Raw genomic sequence first — 22,680 nt, forward strand, 5'->3', positions numbered from 1 at the left:
TAAGATTTAGTTTGAGTTGGTTCAGAGCCATTAGTATCAAATAGAAACAAATTAACAGCAAAGTGTGAGTGTCTACCTAGCAATTTATTTTTTTATTCCTAAAGACCAAGTACCTGAAATTATTTATATATATTAAAAAAATCATCATCATTGCACATTGCACATTTATTGTTTAATTTGCTCGTTTAATAAAGTGAAAATACATCAGTGTTATGTAAATACACATTTTAAACTTCTGTCATATCTTGGAATTATTTAAAAATCATCAGCACTGGTGCAGATTTCAGCTGGGGCAGATTAAAGTGTAAGAGGATGCATGCAAAGGCATGGCTTTTCCTGTTGTATATGGACACTCACTGAAACAGTTGTCTAATAAGTAACCCTGTCTTGCACAGCTAATATTTTAGTAAGTGGTGTTTTTAAATGAGGATAATTGCATTTTTAATTATGTAATTCTATTGTTTTGTATTATTTTCTTTGCTCGGCATTCTCAGGAGTTTGTGTGTTGGGGGCACATTGCTAAGTCTGAATATCATTTCCCTTCTTTTGTTCTTGTTCGTCTTACATCGATACAACTGCCTCAAGCTGTTTATCATATCTTTTTTTTCTGTTAAGCCTCCAAAATTAACATAATCCTCTTTGCTCATCCGCCCACTCACACATCCCATGTGTTTATTGAATTTGTTTAGAGGAGCATTTTCAGATAAGTGGCGCATTAGACTGACAGCAGGCGCACCGAGTGACTTTGCACACGTGATGCAGAGGAAGTCGCCTTTGAGATAGGACCGGTCGGAGGAGGAGGTGGCTGACGAGCTGGGATTATGAGGCTAATTCCCTCCCAACTTTTTCTTCCCCTCATTAATCTTTGCATTGAGAAACAAGTTCTTCAAATGCTAATGTCCAATAAAGATGTCAGCAGTTACATTTTACAGGGGCAGCACAAAGGCGCCGACAAAGTTATCCAAGTTTTGTTGAAGAGAACTTTTCTCTCTTTTGCACAACGTTTTGTCCAACTTGATGGGTTAAATGCAGAATTCCCTTTACCATTCAGCGTGAAATGCCAGAAATCAGCCGATCCCACCTGTGTGGTTGCCTCTTTCCAAGCGTCTGCCACAGCGCTGCAACATAGCGATTCGGGAAGGCTACGAACACAGGGCTAAATATGCCATTTTTCTCAGAGGTCTACAAAGAAGCATAGAATTTAGGATAATCAAACGAATGGAATTATTGTAAAAGGAAACGGTAATCATTATTAGTAAATTTGTTAGTTAGTAAATTTGTTTCTGCTTCCCTCCAATTTGCCAATTCACCTCCACTTCTCTGTAAAGGTGAAACACCCCCTTCCGGTCCTCACAAACAACCACTAAGTCTTAGAGTGTCACACAAATTTAACTTTAATTCAAAACATCACCATTCTGTTTATTTTAAAGACAATACACTCTTATACGTGACATCAGAGGAGGTTTGTGTGGCATCGAAAAGCTGAAGGTCGAAGGAAACCCGGGTTTCCTTCGACGCACCCATAGAAAAAAAAAAAATCTAAAAACAAGTAAAGTAAATCGCTGGGGCCTCATCTAACACTTCATTCACTAACAGAGCAAAAAAAAAAAAAAATCACCACTCCCAATCCCTTTGTACAGATTTAGTGTTCAAATAATAGACATTGAAATGTACTGAGGCTCTTTAATGTTTTCCTTCCAAGGACAACTTGTTCTGTGGAGAATCCCTTCTGAAGGGGTTGGCGTTTGCCAAGTCCACATCGCTGAGGCTTTTGATGCTGCCAGTCATCAGTCAGCATAGGACAGAAGAGAATGTGGGGAAGGACAAAAAAAAAAAAAAAAAAAAAAAAAAAGGACTAAAGGTTGGCGTAGTATCGATCTCTATTCTCGTAATCTCTGTAGGCAAACTGAGCATCCTTCTTGCTGTGCGGGATCCTTCCAAACGGAGCGTGGTCCTTGAAGCACGTGTCGAACACCTCGTCCACGATCTTCTCCGCCTCCTCTCGGCTGATGTTCCTCACAGCTAGGATGGAGCGGAGGGCCCGCCCTCTGACGCACGCCTGTCCGAAAGAGAGAGAGACCAGGTCGGGTGAGGTGAGGTGAGGAGCTCGAACCTCAAACGATTCCAATGGCGGGGGGGAAAGAAAGCTTTCCTCTGGCGGGTACCTGTTGGTGTTGCTTAAAGCCGAAGTTGAATCTCGCTGCTTCGCTTTTAAAGGCGCAGTCTCCGCTGAGGTTAGCCGCCCGGATCTGTAAAAATAAAAAAACAAGTCTTGCTCAGAAAATAAAAATAATGAAATCATTTCCATTTTGAATTTCCATTTTTGAAGACTAGAAATCCTTACATGAGAACAAAAGCACTTTTTTTTCTAACTTTATTATTTTGTACTTTACTTCCGAACAAGCAAGATGCCTGTAGTTGTTGAACCAGTCCACGTGCGCCCGGCAGTGGTCAAAGGCGTGAATCAGCTCATGAGTGACCACTCGGGTCATGTGCGACTGCTGGTGGATGTTGTTCTGACACAAGACAATCTGTGAAAGCAAGCCAAAAAGTCTTGATTCTTGTCAGATTCATTTTGGTGAATCTGCCCCACCAGACCACCAGCGTCTCTTCTGTACCTGCGAAGAATCTGCGTCGAAACCTCCGCTGACAGTCCCATCACAGTCCTCGCAGGAGAAGTGTCTGTCCTTGAAAACTTTGCTGCATTCGTTGGATGGGGCGGGGGTGAAGTTGGGGATTTGGAAACGGCAAATGTGTTGACAAACTTAAAATACACAATAAAATCTAATGACAGCAAGGCCTTTTGAATATTAGACATGCACCACGATTGGAAAGCTGTCCTGCACACACGGGTGTAGGAACCAGAGGGGAGGGGAGGGACCTGACCCCCCCCCCCAATATTGGAGGCACATTTGTCCCACTCAAAAATTATACAGCAAGAGAGAAAACTATTTGATTTTGAAATATTCAACTCCACTCCTTCAACAATTTTGGTCGTCTTCAGTCAAGTAGAACAACCAAAATCCATGTGTACAGATAGGTGATTCATTGTGTTAGTTCAAACGTAACAACAGCAAAGCCATCGTGGCCAAACTTTTAGTGATTATTTTATGCCAAAGAAAAAGTAGATTACATTTTGAAGAACTTAGGACTTAAAAGATGACAATACAGTCTCTATATTTTGGTTCTTATGCAGGCGTAATGGTGAGCATTATAGCATGGGTTATGGTGAGTTGTACAGCATGGCAATGTTCTATGAATCAAGCAGAGGGACAGATGGAGGCGGAGGGACAGTGAGCAAGCAGGAAGTAACAATGAAGGGAGTCAGAAAAGAGGCTACATCTAAATATGTACTGTCTGCCATCATGGAAGATATTTAAGCAAATAGTAATTTCAGAAACTGATGGAATGCACAACTGTCACACTGTTTTTCTCAACGTAATACGCTTGGACTCATTATAAAGTGTTTGCCACAGATGGTAAATAAAGAAATGGCACTGGTGAATAATGGAAGTATCCAAATGTGCACAACCGTCTCTTTCAAAGAAACTTTTGAAATAAAAAAAATAGAATAATGCATAGTTTTCTGTCGATTTTTATTGATTGATTGATTGATTTTGCAGGGTGATTATTTATGACATAGCTTTGTGTGTAACAAACTTGTGAATCATCAATGATCATCATCAATGACACTTACCATCCGGAACTTTTCATGGCACTGAGGAGGAGTTTGGCATATGGACCTGAGAGCCAGAGAAAGCAGAGATGAGCAGCTGCTCCATGTATCTCTCTACCTGCTTACAGAAAGGATTGCTAGCTGAGCCTTCCTGACTTATTCCAATCTATTCAATCATTCTTAATTGGTTCCGAGATTCAGAAGTTACTTTGTTACAGTCTGATCACCTTAAAACACAAATGTACAAACCCAAACCATATTATAGAAACAATAAGTACACACGTTAAATAGCAGGAAAATCTGAACCACGTGAAAGTCTTGATCAGAACTGATAGCATACGCGGAGGGCGACAATGACGAAATGCTATAGGCTTTACTTCTTGCAACACCACTGTTGTATTTAATTCAACGCCTGTATTGACATGACACTTGCTTCGAAAGAGTTGCAGAATGGCTAGAACACTTACTAGTTTCCATAGCGAACTGTAACATGACCTGACACTTGTGGTGGAAAGTGAACAGGCTCTGGTCGATAGAACCCTTGTCGTACGTCCCCGCGTTCCTCTCCGGGAATAAGTCGTATCCATATTCCTCCTTTGGCTCGGTCTGATTCATGGTGTGGGATGTCAAAATCTTTAAACGTTAACGTTAGCATAGGAACAACGATATGCTGCTAGCTAGCAAGGGAGGTCATAGCTTCAGCTGCGTACATCACGTGGGAAATATAGGTCAAAGGTAACTGAACGGAATGTTAATTTTGTTATTAATTTTTTTTTCCCCCGCTATTATTTTAAGGCTGACGCCAAGAATTATTCCGGCTTTTCAATACTGTAAGCAAGTTTCTTAAATGTCGTGTGTCAGAGGTAAAAAATAAATAAATAAAAATTAAAAAAAAAAAAATAGCACTGAAAGGATGTTTTTATTCTGCGAAGCGGATGACTTCGATCGAAAATGTTTTGCTCATAGGGGCTTCTATTAAATTATGATAGATATGAGTTTTGCTGCACATCATTTCAGTCATATTGTGTGTTGTTGTTGATGTTCTTTTTTATTGTTTTTTTCACATGTCTAGATGAGGTATGATGACTGATAGATGCAGTGACTCTTCACTTTTGCTATTTGAGTGGTTTAATATTTCGACTAGGGTGTAGAGTATTTGTATTACATAGGCGATCTTTGGTTACGTACAGCGCAAAGCCTGTTATTGGCCCGATTGGGAAAATTAAAAATGCGGGGGAAATACTCGGAATTGAATTGCGTGATGAAATGTAATAATTTTTCGGTATTCAGTAGGGACGCGTCTGTTAAATTGTTTGTCTTTTGCTCTATTTATTTATTTATTTATTTATTTATTTATTTATTTTTATTTTGGGGGGAGGGGGCAGTATTGAACTGTCACGACGTTTGCTCACAGCCGGAAATCACCCAAGAAGACGACGGATTACGTTAAAATTATTCTAAAAACAATGAAAATTATTTATTAGACAACATATTTCTATAAGTAGGATGATTTAACGGGTGGTTAAATACGTTTTATGGGGGGGGGGAGAGAGCAAAAAAGGACTAAATCCAGAAGTGTATTTACTCTTTCGCATTTTTCACTCATCAGGAGCACAAAGAAAACATCCATCCACTCATTTTCAATACCCGGAACTGCTGGAGCTAATCTCAGCTGTCATAGGGCGAAGGCAGGGTGACACCCTGGACAAGACACAATGAAAACAATCAAATACATTATTAAATAATGAACATACTGTCGTTTTATCCCTGATGGATATTACAATGCATTGACGAAAAAAGTCTGTTGTCAGAAGTGGGATTCGAACCCACGCCTCCAGGGGAGACTGCGACCTGAACGCAGCGCCTTAGACCGCTCGGCCATCCTGACTACTGACTACTGACCCGAATTAAGAGCTATTACTTTTTGGTACTGATCACTGAGACAAACAGAACATGGAGTTAGCGTTGGTGGCAATGTATCGACATGACACAGTCTATATATGTACCTTTATTTTTGTATTCATTCATTTTAAATTTCGGCACTTTATTTTTTTATTTTTTTATTTTTTATTTTTTATTTTGGTACTCCATACGAACAACGCTTTTCAAGTTAATAGGTGAATAGCTCAACATCGACAACAGGGAGAGGGGTCTGGCAGGACCTGCACTGTCAGGACCCGCCTGCACTGAGAGTTCCACCTGCACTGTCAAGACCGGAAGTTTAGATATTACATATACATGATTGATTTAAAAATGTTAAAAACTGAGAGATCGTCGCAAGACAAACATTTCAATGGTTGTGTTTGTGTCGATAAAAATCCACCTCATAAAACACAGGGTACACAAAGTTATGAGCTACCAGGAGTAGATCATAATCGTAGTAATTAAAACAGAAAATACAATAGACATCGAAAGCTTATTCTTACGGAAGCGCATTGCATTCACTATCTTGTCTTTTCTCGTAATTATGAGATCAGGATCTCGTAATTATAAGATCTTTTACGAGATTTTACTATTATTAGTAGTAGTAGGAGGAGGAGGAGGAGTATCATTATTATTATTTATAATAATAATAATAATAATAATAATAATAATAATAATAATAATAATAATAATAATAATAGAAACGTCCAAATCGGTAATCAATCGGCAACGATGGCGCTACAGTAGTTAATCTGCTATTGCTACCTTCTCGGTTGGAGACACTGGGAAATACTTGCATTTCTGAAAACTGGGGATGGTATTTATATTAGTATGTCTACACTGCGCAGGCATCTCAAATAGTTAGGATTGTTCTGATGTTCTCGAACTGTTATCAAGTCAACAGCTCGTTAAAAGCGATCGAGCCATCAGGCGCTCGCTTTCCGCTTGCTCTGTGTATACTACGTATTACGGTAATCACTGACTAGAATCGCTTTCCGCTGTATTTGGTTTCAGATTTATATTTTTGAAACATTATTTGTTGTCAGTCCATTCTTCTTTCTAAATAAAGATCCTCAAAAAATATATATTTGTTTAACTGCGATGGCGTCATCATTGCCGCCGATTACGGAGTTAGAAGTTTCCTTTTAATTTTATCTCGTCATTACGAGATCTTTTCAGAATGTTTGCCTAGAAAACGTCACGTCTTCTGTTATAAAATATTTTAATTTATAAAAGCTTTTAATTTGAAAGGCTTTAAATCAACTTCTGGTCCTGACAGTGCAGGCGGACCTCTCGCTCGACACGATAAGCACTAGCACACTTCAACCGCTAGATGTCAGGAATGCCCTATTAAATGTTTCTTTTTTTTGTGGCTATAACATTTAAATTGCGTTTTCATTCGTTGCTTTCGTGATAAGCCTCTTGTAAAGTTCCATTTCTATTGGGAAAACTAGCAGATGGGTTTTATTAGTGAATGTAGTTTAGTGGAAAAGGTTGCCCAAAACAAAAATGTCTTTCAAAAAAAAACATTTTCTTTCTCTTTTATAATAAGAAAATCAAAAACAACATTTTCCCCTGAGTGAAATAAAATATTTGGTGAGATAAAAGATGAACATGCTGACCTCTGCCCATAGCTTGTTTGTATGAGAGCAGTGCCAAAAGAGAAGAACAACTGTCTCTGGATGTGAGTTACAGAAAGAGCAGATATTAATGTCCTTTTTTTTTTTTTTTTTTTTTTTTTTTTTTTAACTTAGAAGAAAACACACATGTTTGTGTTGATATTATCCTGTAATGACAAGAAACATATTTTTCTTCCAGGGTTTTGATGCTCTCTTGGATCTTCCACCATCTGGGCTTGGACAAGAACAAGTGGCCTCAGTGGCCTGTGACCATCACAGGAAAGGTATATAGGTGCCCTTTTTGTCAACATAATGGGCTGATTTCTGGTGCGGGTGAGTGTTTAAAGTGTGGACAGGCACGCACCTGAAGTAACAGATGAAATTATTCCTTTCTGAAAAGGTCCTGGAAACACTGGAAAGGGGTACAACTGGCGCAATAACTGATATTGTATCCGTGTAATATTTTGAAGACGCCCCAAGTGGCTGTTTCACCGCCTCTTTCACACACGGTGGAGTTACAGCACGTTGGGTGAGAGAGAGAGAGAGAGAGAGAGAGAGAGAGAGAGAGAGAGAGAGAGAGAGAGAGAGAGGTGCAGCAGCAACAGCAGCTTCTAGCAGACAGACAGACAGCAACACCCATCTGCCCTCCTCCAGCATACATCCTCCCCGCCCCCGCCCCGATCTTCCTGTCCCCAGTCTCACTTCCTCTTTCTCTTCTCATCCCCATCATTGCCCGGCCAAGTCAGCTCGCCTACCATGTCGGCCAGACCGGGATTTTATCGGCAGGAGCTCAACAAAACAGTGTGGGAGGTGCCGGAGCGCTATCAGAACCTGACGCCGGTGGGCTCCGGGGCGTACGGCTCCGTGTGGTGAGTGTCTTTGCGTGTCCGTCGCCGGCCGGCAGATTAGGGAGAACTGGTGTGAGAGAGGGGCGAGGCTGCGCCCGGGAACAATATTCGCCGTAGCCTCCGCATCGGCCTGGCGATCGTGGTCGGAGTAGGAAGCTGCTTCTGCTTCTGCTTCTGCTTCTGCTTCTGCTTCTGCTGCGGCTTTGTTTTGGCCGTTTCCTTCCCTTTTTTTATATTATTATTTTGGAGGGACAGTCTACATAGAACAGCATCTCTACGTTCCAGCATGAATATATCTACGTATGATGTTTCTTGTGACTCTCTGTTTGTATGTTGTTGTTGTTTTCAAATCCCCTTTCTCATTGACTGCTGATTCTCTTGTGAGGGGAAAGGGAAGCAGCAGCAGCAGCGCAAGCACGCAGGAATTTCCCATATACTCTCCACCCACTCGCACGCACGCACGGACGATTCATCGAAGTGAAGCCAATGCAATGCAGGCAGCTGCGCGCATCGCGCACACCTGCACGGCCACACGAGCACATCCGTCCCTCCCTCTCGGCCTTCCTCCCTCCCGCTGTGTGCCCTGTCTGGATGGATGCGGGCGATCTCGCTCGAAAAACACGCACGGCGCGGCTGAGCCGGTGGGATCTTCGTTGCCATGGCAACGTGTCACGGCTGTAACCGGCGCCGACAGTCAATATTAATGAGGCCTGCTGCAAAAAAAAAAAAAAAAAAAAGAGCAGGCTGATACCTGAGGAAATCTGGTGAAGGGGAAAAAAACTCACTGAAACTGGCAACCCAGAGCTCAAAAACTGGCAACTTTGCAGGAACAGTGGGAAATCAGCGTGTATGATACCAGAAAGGCTGGTCTATCTATCTATCTATCTATCTATCTATCTATCTATCTATATCTATCTATATACATATATATATATATATATATATATATGTATATATATATATATATATATATATATATATATATATATATATATATATATATATATATATATATATATATATACGTATATATATGTATATATACGTATATATATATATATATACGTATATATACATATATATATACACGTATATATACATATATATATATATATATATATATATATATATATATATATATATATATATATATACATATATATATATATGTGTATATATATATATATACACATATATATACATATATATGTATATATATATATATATATATATATATATATATATATATATATATATATATACATATATATATATATATATATACATACATATATATATATATATATATATATATATATATATATATATCTACTATCATCATCTCCAGAGGAAGGACTTGCAGAGGTGAGGGAACTGCTCTGAAACGGAATCCTTGTCTTGCTCGAATGTCCATTTAAGAGCTCGAAGAAATTTTCACCTTTGCTGGCCAATTGGCCTCCTCCTGACTCGTGGGTACATGTCCAGACTACATTTTGAAGATTTGCTATTTTTGTAGGGCCAGCTTTGCTTTCCCAATGTACTTTCCCCAAATACTGCAAATCTTCCATGATCCTTAACAAAACAGGATCGGCTGGCGGAAGATTTAAAGTGCCACTTTCTCCAGACGGCTCGTCTGTGTGTTTGTTTGTGTGTGTTGCTGTACAGCAGACAGTCTAAAGCTGAGTCATTGTTTTGGTGTTTGTTTGGTTTTTTTTGGACCCAGTGAAAGCAGACAAAACAACCCCCAGAGTGACCCACGCTCCAAAGCTTCCGAATCTCCTTCATTTGCTTCCCTCTTTGGCAGTTTTTCTCGGGATAAAAAAAATGCGCCCGTGTTACAGGGATGTCAAATGCTGCACTTACAATCTGGTTAGCCGATTATCCAAAAGCATTGTTTGAGGACAGATGGCCTCCAGAGTCGACTCCAGAGTTCCTTGCCTTCTAAAAAGCTTTTTTTCCCCTTTTGCCGCAGTTGCCAGGCGATGCTCAGGGGTCGGAGGCTTTGGGTGTTAAGCGTCAAGATGGCGCTGTAGTCCTTTAGAGTCCTCATAGAAACTAAATTTGAGTTCCATTCAGACTCCTGCCCAAGCAATTTTATAAGAATAGATATGCAACGGTGCTCAAAGATGAATATGACTCTTGATTGCTGCATCATTTTTTAAGCTATAGGCCTGTTTTTGTTGCAACACCAAGTAACATTGAGCGAATGGCGGAAAATTAGCGCTCAAAGCCACTTTTGCATCTCCAATTACATCCTTCCCACACACTGCGAGATGTGCACTCAAACCTGGTTGGAAATCTGACAGGAAGTGAAGCATTTTATTGATTTTGTGAGGAAGAAGAAGAAGAAGAAGAAGAAGAAGAAGCCTTCATTAATCCCACATTGGGGAAATTTGCAGTGTGCGTTTACAAGCGGCTTTTTCTTGCCCGCTTTTTCAAGGTTTTTCCATGGCGGACATGCTGAAGCAGTAAAACCGTCAAGTCAAACACTTTCTTTTTCAATTTTTAGATCACACACGCGCAAACAAAGCACATTCCTCTGCACACCACCCACCACTGCCACCCTTTGTTAAACGCTGATCTCCAGCCATTGTCGGTGACTTTTGCATGGCAGATCCCGATTCTCTGCAAGGGTGGAGGGCAAGGGACCGCGAGGGGCGATCTTCCTCTCCACCTGCTCGGCGGGACAGTTTGTTGTGTCCAAGGAGAAAGGCCTGTCTCACGGTAGCGGGTTCAGGGGGGGTCAAAGAATCCAACGAGATGATATAATCCTTTACAGCCGTGGCTGAAGAGCTTACGTTCCCCTGCCACCCTCGGGACTTGAAGAGAGCCGACGCGACGAGGAAACGGAAGGTTAGACGAATAGCGGGAGGTCATACAGAGGGGAATCTCAGGGAAGTGATTTAATATTTCAACACACGGCACTTCTTATATGTTTATAAGTTGTTGTGAGGCCCGAGAGTTCGGCTGGCGCTACACCATTGCATCCCCCAGCCAGACATGTTATCCTCTCGTCTCCCTGATCCTGTTGCATAATCGCTGGGTCGTCTCAGTGCTTCCAGATGAAAAAGAAAGAACAAGAAGGAGAAGGGGGAAAAAATCTGGTTTCTTTCTGATGAGTCAGACATGAACATCGAAGGAGAACGTGTACTGAGCTGATTGTGGTCGCTTCAGAGGTGTTAAAGGTGCACATAACATACATTCAAAAGTTTGGGGTCATCGACTCATTTCTGCATTGAACTCCGTTATAACCAGTTTTATGAATTAAAGATCTTGAATGCCCTGCATTCATTGTAAATCAATAATCAGTCAGGATGATTGAAGCTTCACAATCATGGGAACATTTTAGTGTTTAATGAAAACCATTTCCAATGACTAATAATTTAAAGTTATTGAGAGAATTCCAAGTGTGTAAGATTTTGTGTGAACACACTAAAAGTCACCTGTTTTAAAGAGCCTAAAATATAAACCTTGATGCTTTGTTTACTCTTTTATGAATGAACACACACAACTAAGTGTGATTATAATACAAAGCTTTGTTTTAGAAGTTAAAGCATTCAACTTTGGTCATGATGGCTGCATATTGCACACTTGATAGTCATTCTTTGAAATCAAATTCAATTAGACATTCAAGGCGACAACTGTCAAAGCCATCCCATAATCACATTGTACGCTAGTAATATTCTTAGAGCATTCCAGTAGATTATTTCATGAAGCTGGTTATAATGGAGTTCAATGCAGAAATGAGTCGGTGAGCCCAAACGTTTGAACTTTTGTCCTGTGGTCAGGCGATAAATAAAACGTGTCTAGTTCGCTTTACCTTTGAAAACAGTCGTGCGTCCTTCCCTTTTGATCGAGCACTGGAGGAAGCAGCAAAAATACTGAACGACTTTTAGATGTTTTTCAATCTGGAGGGCTGCTACTGGAAAAAACCCAAGTGGGAGGCTTGTCTGCATACATGCTCTTTAGCGAGTAAGTGTAGAGCACTTACACACATGCACACATGGGTTTATCTTGAGTCTGTTGCTTATCATATCAGGGCCAAATCAAAATCAGTCATTCAACATCCAGTCCAGTGAAAAGAACCAGCTACTTCATGACAAAGTTGTAATGTTTCACCTTCTGGCCGTCTTTTTTTTTTAATCCCCTTTCAAACACGTGGAAGGTCCAACAGAGTATCGTTTCAGCGGTGAGCTAAAACCAAGAGCTTTTTTGCGTGGGGTTGTAAATAGAGGGCTAAACATGATGTTTATTTTATTATGGAGTTTTACAGACAATTAACCTTGTGTGGCTGCTCCACTGAAGTTCAAAGTGGAAAAAACATTAAGATTTTATCACGGGTGAAAATACAGGATGTTAAAAAAAATAACTCCAGTGAATTCCTGCTCCTGGAAGACATCCAGGAAAAAGTTACGTCGCTCGATCAGTATGTACACATCGCAGTCGTGTTCGAAATTGAAGGAGGACGATGCTAAATGTCACTAAATCCAGGGGCTGTCATTCCCTCGAGAGGAAGAATCCCAAAGAATCTGAAATAGCATGCTGCCCGACCCAACTGAGCATTATGTCTAGACACGGCGATAAACAATTTAGCTTAGGTCTGAACGAAATGTCAGGAACAGGCAAGCCACTATGTTTTGAACGTATCCAAATAAATAAATGAATAAAAAAAAAACAGGATTATCTCAAGAGACCTTAGCTCCCCTATCACCCTTGCCTCGAAGCTCTTCTTGCTGAAGTACTCAAAAAGCTGATAGTTTTGCACGTGGTAACCAAAAAAAAGATTATGCATTTTTTTCTCCCCTTCATAACCTAAAAACAAATATTACATAAGCGGATGTGCTCTGAGGGATAAAGTGCGGCTAAATGTTCCTTGATGCTAATTAAAAAATCTCTTGCCGTGTGTTTGCATTGCAGTCCTCCCCCTCCCCCAGTTCCTTTATGCATTCATAATGAGTGTTCAGAGCTGCCAAGAAGTCTGCCAAGATAGGATCCTGTGACATGAGGTGTTTGCGGCCCTCTACTTATTTCCCGTTTTTTGATACCGGAGACGATTATAGTTCTAAGAGTTAGGATGTCAAAAAATAAAAACAGAACAAAACAAATGAAAAGACAAGAGAGGGATCGATGCCTCGGCTGCCTCAGCTGTTCATGATGACAGCAGGGCCGTCAGGATCATGTATGGAAGATGCGTGTGTGTGTGTGTGTGTGTGTGTGTGTGTGTGCGAGGGCCTGACTTCCGTCCTGGCCAAAGACAAGCAGGGACATCCGGCATGGCAGCAGGTGATATTGAGCCATGCGGATGCACTCACCGGAGCAAGAGTAACATTCACTCACGCACCATAAAACGCAATCGCCCGCACATGCGACTATGCGTTTTTTTTAATTTATATATTTTTTTCATGCGTGGTATTTGCCTTTTTCCAGCTGTCGCCGCTCAGCGCACACCAGACGGATGCAACGTTCCCTAAGCCCTTATCTTTTTGGAAGAGAAAATTATTTTTCTTCTTCACTACTGTAGTTTCAAATAGGGCAGCTAGCTAGCTAGTGGTGGCACCTTCCTGGTTTCTTTTGTCAAGCCCCACACAAAAAGTTGCCAGGTGGACGAGCGAAAACCCAGAATTAAATACCCAACGAGGCAGCTGCCAGAGCAGCGGTCAAAATCTGAGCATTGAATTGAATTGAATATGTTAAAATGCACTGAGAGGCTCTTTAAATTGAGATATTTGATCAATGACAAATAGAAACCTTATACTTTACAGATTTATATTGATATAAACCATTCTGTATATTGTACCAGCGTGATACTACCAAACATGCTATTAAATACTAGCTCGTACAAATAGCTCGTACCATTCCGGACTACGTGGAAGTCCAGTTTCTTTTCTGCTCGCTCTGTTCTCTCTTTTGTGTTTCACTTCTTCTTTCGCCCAGCACTTCCTTGTTCCTCGACCTTAACGCTTCCTTCCTTCTGCACTCTCCCCCCATGCCGCCGAAAAGATTGTAGCTGTTGTGAGAGCGACCCCAGCGGCAGAAAATGAAAAGCGAGGGCCCTGGACAGTGAAATTTCAAATTTCAAAAGGGCCTCACCGAAGAAAATGGTGACGCTTTCACAATGTCGAACCGTCAAAACTGTCTGGTGGTCTAGCACATCTTCAATCGCCGCTTATCTCGGCTTCAGTCGTTTGTCGGTCTCATTCTTTTCCCACAGTAGCTGTTGCTAAAAAACAAAACCCACCAAAGCCTCGTTCCCTTTCAGTTCCAAATGATCACGTATTTTTTACACACGTATGATTATTACGATCAAGTTTGCTTTTTCACAGCAGCATTTTTTTAAGCTCAGAATACTGAGGTTGATGCCAACGTTTCCAGCGATGCTAGCGATGAGGTCGAGCTGCTGCTTCCAACCTTGTTGACTCATCAATAAAGGCACTGCCCCGGAATGGCTGCTTCGGATAGTTTAACATTAACAAGAGTTGTGTAAAAACTCTTTTATAATGTCAGTGCACCGCTTTTATCTTTATCGTTTAAAAGCGGTGCACTTAAGGTGCAATGCACACATCTTTACATGCAGCAAAGCTAGGATTTCTTGCTAAAAAGTTACATTTAAAAAAAAATTAATAAAATAAATAAATAAATAAAAACATCTTAAATCCCACATGTCACCCACCATAAAACAATTTCAACATCTTTTTTGTTATTAAACCCGATCAGCTTTTGGACCACTTATGTAAAACAGATCTCACAGTGATGATGAAACGCTAAAACAAATGTAAAAATAATCAAAAAGTAAACACTGACGGTGACGCTGACGCTAGCTTCAACTGGATCCAGTTCGAGAAGTCTCCACACTGTTTGGACCACCACCCAAGTATCCAATATGGCTGCCCATTCATTTACAGCAAAAATGTTTTTGGCTTTTGGTAGGGCTGGACGATAAAACGATAGTGATAGAAATATCGAAAAATAACATCGATATGATCGACATGGTCAATAGGCTTTTCGATAGATGGCATTCTTCCATGTTTTGATAGACTATACCAATTGCCAATGACAATAGGAGTTGCGTCGAGTCTGCGCAGCGCTGAGTCCATCACATGCTGGAACAGAGCCAAAGTAGCACACAGAGAGAAGCAGGCTAGCAGGCAGTAGTGACGTGTAGCCGGGAGCACTGTCGGTGAGCAAACTCGAAAAATCTATTTTACCAACTGAAGCAGTGCCACGCACAATGAAACAGTTTACAAACCCCAAGCGGAGCAAGAGTGACACAGCCCACAGCGCCTGTGCAGTCGCAACAGCCGATAATTAAAAAATGTATTTATATATATTATATTATTATATTATATATTTATTTATACATTTGAATGCCCATTTTATTAATTGTTTTCTTACATTGACAAAAGAATGTCCTTTCTGTTTATGTTGTTTCCTCTCCTAAGCTGTAAGATTTTTGAATTAAAATTAAAATTAAAAAAATATACTGTGATAAACTTTTTCCTATAGCCCACCCCTCGCTTTTGGGTTACTTCTGCATTATCAGCCCCAATGAGCATGTAGCAGTAGTGTCACTTCCCATCGTGCTTCTGTAACTCACGTGATACACCAGGACACATCGGCCAATCAGAACCAAGCCGAGACACAGCAGCATGTACAACGCCGTGACGTCACGCTAAAAAATTGTAAGGATTACCATGACTTGAAAATCTACAATAGAAAGATCTATTATGAACCCAGTTTCAGGTCGGAGGCACCCTGTCAGCGGTTTTACAGGAATTTATTTTTGCATTGTCTATGGGACAAAATGCTTTTTGGGCCTCATGGGTTCTTGGGTGTAGTATCTCATGTGGCCACTTGGGGAAAAATCGCTGTGCCGCAATATTGCTAGTTTGGTATCCAGTTCTTATGATACATCCATGGTATGAATACTAACGAAGTAGCATAGTAGACAGAAGAAACACTATTGGTTTAGTTTCCCACAAATGAAATAGGTACAACATTGGGAAAAAACAAAACGCTAATGTTTGTTTGACTGTAGGTAAATTGTTTACATTTAAACTATAATTAGATTTTCATTTTTTAAATGTTACCCACTGACCGGGCATGATGATTAACCGAAATGTCACCGGTTTCCCCTCCTTGTAGCTCAGCCTATGACGTCGTCCTGCGGCAGAAGGTAGCAGTGAAGAAGCTGTCCAGGCCTTTTCAGTCTCTCATCCACAGCCGCCGCTCCTACCGGGAACTCAGGCTGCTCAAGCACATGAAACACGAGAACGTTAGTGCCCACACTGCGACAGTACACCCGCAGACATGCATCCAGAGCAATCGCGCTCAGCTATTGATCGGCCCCCACTATACCCTGTGCCTCCGTCTTTGCAGGTCATAGGTCTGCTGGACGTCTTTACACCCGCAGCAGCGCTGGAGGAATTCAATGAGCTGTGAGTCTTTCGTCCCTTCAAAGTGCAAACGATGTTTCACCTGTCGCCGAGCCGTGTTTTCTGCTCCCTCCGCAGCTACCTGGTCACCAATCTGATGGGCGCGGACCTCAACAACATTGTCAAGTTCCAGAGGCTGTCGGACGAGCATGTCCAGTTCTTGATTTACCAGCTCCTCCGCGGCCTCAAGGTGATTTCTCCCATGCAAAATTTGGCTCAAGGGCAAAAAAATTATTTCTATTCTGATTATAACTGTTTGCAAATTTGTGTTTTTTGCTATTTGTTTTATTTCATCACCATCTTTGAATGAGGTGAATTTTAATCTATGATTGAATTTAATCTACATTTTACATTTTTTTAAACAAATGTCACAATAACCTTGTGTCACGTTAACATTTTCTTTGGACCCAAAATACAAATCTTTTACCTATTGTGCAAATATATTGTCAAGGCCAGAATCAGATTTTCAAACAATGATATGTTTCTATTCTGTCAGTGAGCTCCCTGGAAATGAAAAAAACAACAACAATTTTTCACTCCTTACTCCGGCTTACTCCATTTGTCAAGAAGCGCGGGCTGTAACCGTCCCTTTGTGATGTCACAAAGGACGTGGAAACCCACTCATGAGGCAGTAAACAATACATTTCTATCATCAGTTTTGAATAATATTTTTTTCTCATGAAAATTCGAGGCTGCCTTATAGACAAAGACAATGACTCAGGGTTTGCAAAGTATGACTGCCATGCATCGGCTGGCTGTTTTACAAGCATGGTACTAGTCAGTCAGCCAGCCTGCCAGCCCGGCTAGGTTGCCATGGCGCTTACAAGAACAGCCTCCTTTTCAGACGGGGCCCTCTTATGATGAAGTGCACTGCTGACCCCTGTCTCTCTTTCTGTCCCCTCTGATCCCTCCCCCCACCACCGGACCCGTTGTTCAACAGTACATCCACTCAGCGGGACTGATCCACAGGGTGAGTGTCCCGTCGGGTTTAGGATCTCGGTTTGGACAACAAAAAAAAAACAACAATAAAACTGTGATTTAACCTGTATTTGACGTATATGTGAAAGTTGTTTTTTGTTTTTGTTTTATAGAAATATAGCAAACATGAATACGTTTTTTTTTTTTTTAAATACATATTATAAGATATAAAACACCTCTATTTACAGAATGAAATAAAATATTCACACATTCACAGATCAAAAAATTTAGTGTGAGTTATTAAAAAAATATATGAAAAAAGATCTGTTTAGCAGAGGGTCCAGTCGTGACGTAGTTGGCCATTAAAGCTTCAAGCGTTTTAAAGGTTGGTTACCCGGTGGACAGGAGGGCTAAATGTAACAAATCACAGTTGATTTTTATGCTTCTCCTTATTCATTTTCATAAAACTACAATACAAACTTTCAACTCTGTACTGTAACATAGACTTATCAGCATGCTCCTCCATTCCCCTTCTCATTTCCCAGGATCTCAAGCCAAGTAATGTGGCCGTGAATGAAGACTGCGAACTGAGGGTGAGAGTTCAACCGCGAGCAATGCCGACGCCCTCTACCCCCCCCCCCCCTCCCACCACACACAACCTACCCCCCCCTGTTCCAAACACTTCCCCTCACTACTCCAGATCCTTGACTTTGGCCTGGCCAGACAGACGGACGATGAGATGACGGGATACGTGGCCACGCGCTGGTACCGAGCGCCCGAGATCATGCTAAACTGGATGCACTACAACCAGAACGGTGAGCCAATTTTTGAAACTGTCTGACTTACTTGGACTTTCTCGTTTCCCTTTTTATTCGTGGATTAAGCTTTTATGCTGTCTGAAATTGTGAACTGAAGTGTTCCTCTGTTTCTCTCCCAGTTGATATCTGGTCGGTGGGATGCATTATGGGAGAGCTGCTGAAGGGAAAAGTTCTGTTTCCTGGCACCGACTGTATCCTTTATATGCACGAAAAGAGTCTGGCACGGCCACAGCTATTTTTTACCAGTAGGCTGTAACATTCTGTAATTTCCTTAAAGTGCAAGTGGGTGTTCCTCAGCCCTTTAAGAAGCCAAAAAAAGAGAGACAGGAATGATGGAGCGAGGAGGTAGAGTTTCTTTTGACCTATCAAGTTCACTGATGATCCTTGACTTCAGCCGCCGCCAAGATATTGACCAGCTAAAGAGAATTATGGAGGTGGTCGGAACCCCAACGCCGGATCTGTTGAAGAAGATCTGCTCGGAACATGTGAGAGAGAGATTATCTGCATATTTATGTAGTGGGAGTTGACATAGTTGACATAATGACAAACTTGTCATGATGCAAGTGAGAGTTAAAGTTACAGTCCAAGTGACTGTCACATCCCGAAGGATGCAAAATTTGTCCTCCGCATTTGACCCTGCGCCCGGGAATCATTGCGTGCGTTCAAAACCTAAGGACATTTGATATTTGGCCTAGACCCCGGGGATTGGGGATATAAAAAAATGAGTTGATGACTATATCAAAAGAAGGTAACTAGTAGATTTATCAAATTACTTCAGGCTTAATTGATAAAAGTTTCTCGCATCGCCGCTCACCACGCGCTGATCTCGGCCCTCTGCTTCACAGGCGCAGAAGTACATCCAGTCTCTGCCCTTCATGCCTCCGCAGGACCTGGAAAAGATCTTCAGAGGAGCAAATCCGCTTGGTAGGGTGCTGCACCCCAGGATTGGATTAGCGACCTAATCAAATCCCACAAAGACGGCAGCGGGAGAAAGAATTGAGTGTCTCGTTTCGCCTTGCTCTGGGCTTCACTTCTTCCTGCTTCTGTCCCCGTTTAGCCGTCGACCTGCTGAAGCGCATGCTGGTGTTGGACTGCGACGGGAGGATCTCGGCCAGTGAGGCTCTATCCCACCCATACTTCTCACAGTACCATGATCCGGACGACGAGCCCGAGGCCCCACCCTATGACCAAACGCTGGAGAGCAAAGATCGAACCTTGGAGGAGTGGAAAGGTAGAGCAGTGGCTAACGTGATGAAATGAAAGATTAGTGAGGCAGCCACACAAGGCAAGAACAGCTTGTCAAGTACTTTCGAACAAAAGGGAGCACCAATTCCTGTTAACTATTTTGAGCTAAAACGGGTAAAAATAAATTTGTAATAATTAAAAAGCCAAGCTTTATTGCTGGTGATGCAGCTATTTTCAGGGATATTTAAAAATAGCACGCGCGCTTATTTTTTGGAATGGCACCTTTTCAAGTCCACAGACTCTTTGACTTCAACTTGTGTGGCCATTCTTTTAACTTGTTTGTCTTCCCTGCACTGTCTGTGTGTTGGCGCAGAGTTGGTTTTTGAAGAGGTGAGCGGTTTCAAAGCGTCTGGCGGCAAGACCGACAGCCTCCAGGCGGAGCAGTAGTTGTCCATGCGGCTGCTGCTTGAAAAAGGACCAAAATGCTGGACTGGAGCGGGAGGACGAGACTGGACGAGACAAGACACCCAGCACCCGTCCTCAGACTTGAACGTATCTGATCTCCCCCCCGTCAAAGACACAAAGACTCTTCCCCGCGAGTCCGCAGGGACAGACGGCCTCTGAGGGGGATCGGGGTCAGAATGTGAGGAGTCCGGAAAGTTGCTTCCTCCTCTTTTAACCGCAAGGACGGATGCTCCACGGAGATCGAAACGGGCGGTGGAGATTCGCGCGAGGGAGCAATTCTGCGGAACTAACAGTCTTACTGATGGTGGTCTGGCATATGATAGAAATGCACACCAGTCTTTTTCCCAAAGTCCAAATGTACCATAAGTGTCCACTGCTTCCATACGCAGTCCACGCTTAAAAGCTTGCGGCAATCGCTTTTTTGCCTGCACGCTACTGCATGATTTATGTGAGTTTTTTTTTCTTTCTTTTAATCACGAGCATATTATAACTGGTGCTGTATTATCATCATCCATTAGGACTGCTGCTTATCATATCGGCCGGGGAACTATTAAAGCAGTGGGGCCACTGCTGGGAAACGTGACATAGCAATTGTCTTTTCTTCCCAATTTCCTGCACGTTACTCGAGAAGCAAACAGAACAGGAAAAAAAAAGAAGGAAATAATAGCGGTAAATAGCGGACGGCCCTGTTAATTAGCAAGGTGGGTCGTTAGTGTATGCCAAAGCAGGGGCTGCGTTTACACAGCTTCTCGTGTACAATGTGTCCTGTTGCCACCGTGTCCCCCACCGTTGTCTGCTGTGACTACATCATAATCGCAAATCACTCCAAGTCTGGAATTGCGCTCCAGGCTGATGATTCTCACAAAGCGTCCTTATTTGGATGCTTGTCGCGGCCGCGCAGAAAAAAACGTCCTGCACGCAGGAAAAATAACGTCCTGCACGAAGAAGAAAAGGAAGAATTTGCCTTGATTAAAGGTCCCATGCTTGCAGCAAGTCTTCAGATCTTATGTTTTACATTGTTTCACCTTGCATTCCGACAAAAACAAACTCTATTGGGGCCTGGGGGTCATGGTCTATTGGCCCTCTGTTTGCATCCTCCCTCAAAAGCACTGGGTTCTAGCATCCTGATAGCCTGATGCTTATTGTAGCTTCCACTCATCTTGAAGAGGAAAAAACTGAGTTGATTGTGGAGATGAGGCAATGGTGGTGGCGGCATCACAGCCCTTTGTGACGTCACAAAGAGCTGATGACCAGAAGCACATCTTTTAGGCAAAGCGGGGATGTTTAACACTTCCAGAGAGCACACTGACAGTTTAGGGACACACACTCTCATAAAACAAAGGAGTTTAGCACAGTATAGGATCTTAAATTGTTTTTGTAGCTTATTAATCAACAATAGGCCTTACAGGTACCATTCAGAATAGCAGTGTGAGTCCAGAGCACGACTTACTTCCAACTTAGTTCCCCAAAACTTCTTGCTGAGGTTGAAATAATCCAGTTGTGTCCAAAACTGCATAATTGACACGTTCATGCTATTACCCTTGAGGTTTTCCTAAAAAACAAATGCGTAATTAAAAAAAAATCCATCTCATAATTCATTGCTGTGGCGGTTTACTCGGGAGTGCTGTACGCAGCTTTACGTGCATGCCATTTTGTATCACCCAACACTGGATGCAGAACTTACGGTACACTGTCGGCACAATAAAACTATTGGGACTATTGCTGTCAAAGTGTGTTTGAGTTCAGAATTGTCCAAGTTGTCTTTTCTCAATGTGGATGCTGTGGTGGATCGGAGTAGCCAAGTGCAAAATCGAATGTGTACATTAAATGTATATGGTTGTAGTATGTTGCAAGTTAATTGTGTGTCTGTAAGTGTCTTTTGAATATGCAAGGAGTATAATGTGGTCTTCGAATCACTGAACAGATGCAGTGATTCTGCAGTTGTCGGATGAGTGAGAATGATTCCCTTGATTCACCTGACAGATGTGATGACTGGACGGGTACCGGCTTGAGCGAAATAAACACCAACAGTTATTTTTGTCTTCTTCCTGTCTTAAGTTTTGTTTTTTGTTTTTTTTGCCACGTGAACTCATCTTATTCCACCGCACAATGCTCACTATCTTGGTTGGCATAGATAAAACTGCTATGAAGGACTCATTTTATTCTTAAGCCTTCAGACTTATCAAAAACTTGTCAAAATATCTGATTTGACTATCACAGTTTAGAGACATCATAGAAACAGGACTGAAACCTACTGCAACTACGACCACAGCAACTCCAACGAGAACAAGAACAAGAACAACTACTACTGCTAATACAACAGCAATAATAACAAATAATACTGCTGCTACTACAGCAACTATAACTACTACTACTACTACTACAGTAACAACAACAATTGCTACTGCTATGACAATAGCAACAAGAACTACTACTGCTATTACTACTACTATTACTACAGCAACTACAACAACTGCTGCTGCAAAATAATTACCCTCCAACAACTACAGCAGCAGCAGCAGCAACAACAACAACAACAACAACAACAACAACAACAACAACAACAACAACAACAACAACTATTGCTACAGCTGCTGCTACTACTACAGCAACTACTACAAGTACTACTACTACTACTACTATTACTACAGCAACTACTACAAGTACTACTACTACTACTACTACTACTACAGCAACTACTACAAGTACTACTACTACTACTACTACTACTACTACTACTACTACTACAGCAACTACTACAAGTACTACTACTACTACTACTACTACTACAGCAAC

The 22,680-nt window shown here is 41.7% G+C and overlaps 2 protein-coding genes and 1 non-coding gene across 3 annotated transcripts; 1 reads left to right on the forward strand and 2 right to left on the reverse strand.

Moving 5' to 3' along the window:
- Nucleotides 1–1,376: 1,376 nt before the first annotated feature.
- atp23 (ATP23 metallopeptidase and ATP synthase assembly factor homolog) lies at nt 1,377–4,517 on the reverse strand. Its single transcript, XM_076011500.1, has 6 exons — nt 4,144–4,517; nt 3,698–3,743; nt 2,619–2,700; nt 2,394–2,531; nt 2,166–2,249; nt 1,377–2,059 (listed from the first exon to the last, which is right to left on the reverse strand). Exons 1-6 carry the CDS (start codon nt 4,289–4,291, stop codon nt 1,856–1,858), a joined length of 702 nt encoding a protein of 233 aa, XP_075867615.1. The 5' UTR covers nt 4,292–4,517; the 3' UTR covers nt 1,377–1,855.
- Nucleotides 4,518–5,481: 964 nt separating this feature from the next.
- Nucleotides 5,482–5,564, reverse strand: trnal-cag (transfer RNA leucine (anticodon CAG)). Its single transcript has one exon. It is a non-coding gene; the product is annotated as a tRNA-Leu (tRNA).
- A 2,298-nt stretch (nt 5,565–7,862) lies between these two features.
- On the forward strand, nt 7,863–21,918 carry mapk11 (mitogen-activated protein kinase 11). The gene is made up of 12 exons (XM_076051775.1): nt 7,863–8,087; nt 16,209–16,338; nt 16,443–16,501; nt 16,577–16,688; nt 17,439–17,468; nt 17,962–18,009; nt 18,117–18,231; nt 18,354–18,425; nt 18,640–18,719; nt 19,080–19,158; nt 19,292–19,465; nt 19,793–21,918. Exons 1-12 carry the CDS (start codon nt 7,975–7,977, stop codon nt 19,864–19,866), a joined length of 1,086 nt encoding a protein of 361 aa, XP_075907890.1. The 5' UTR covers nt 7,863–7,974; the 3' UTR covers nt 19,867–21,918.
- The last annotated feature ends 762 nt before the right edge of the window (nt 21,919–22,680 follow it).

Source organism: Nelusetta ayraudi, unplaced genomic scaffold (assembly GCF_046127955.1).
Source record: "Nelusetta ayraudi isolate G7.1 ecotype Tasmania unplaced genomic scaffold, CSIRO-AGI_Nayr_v1 ptg000135l, whole genome shotgun sequence".
NCBI classification, from domain to species: domain Eukaryota; kingdom Metazoa; phylum Chordata; class Actinopteri; order Tetraodontiformes; family Monacanthidae; genus Nelusetta; species Nelusetta ayraudi.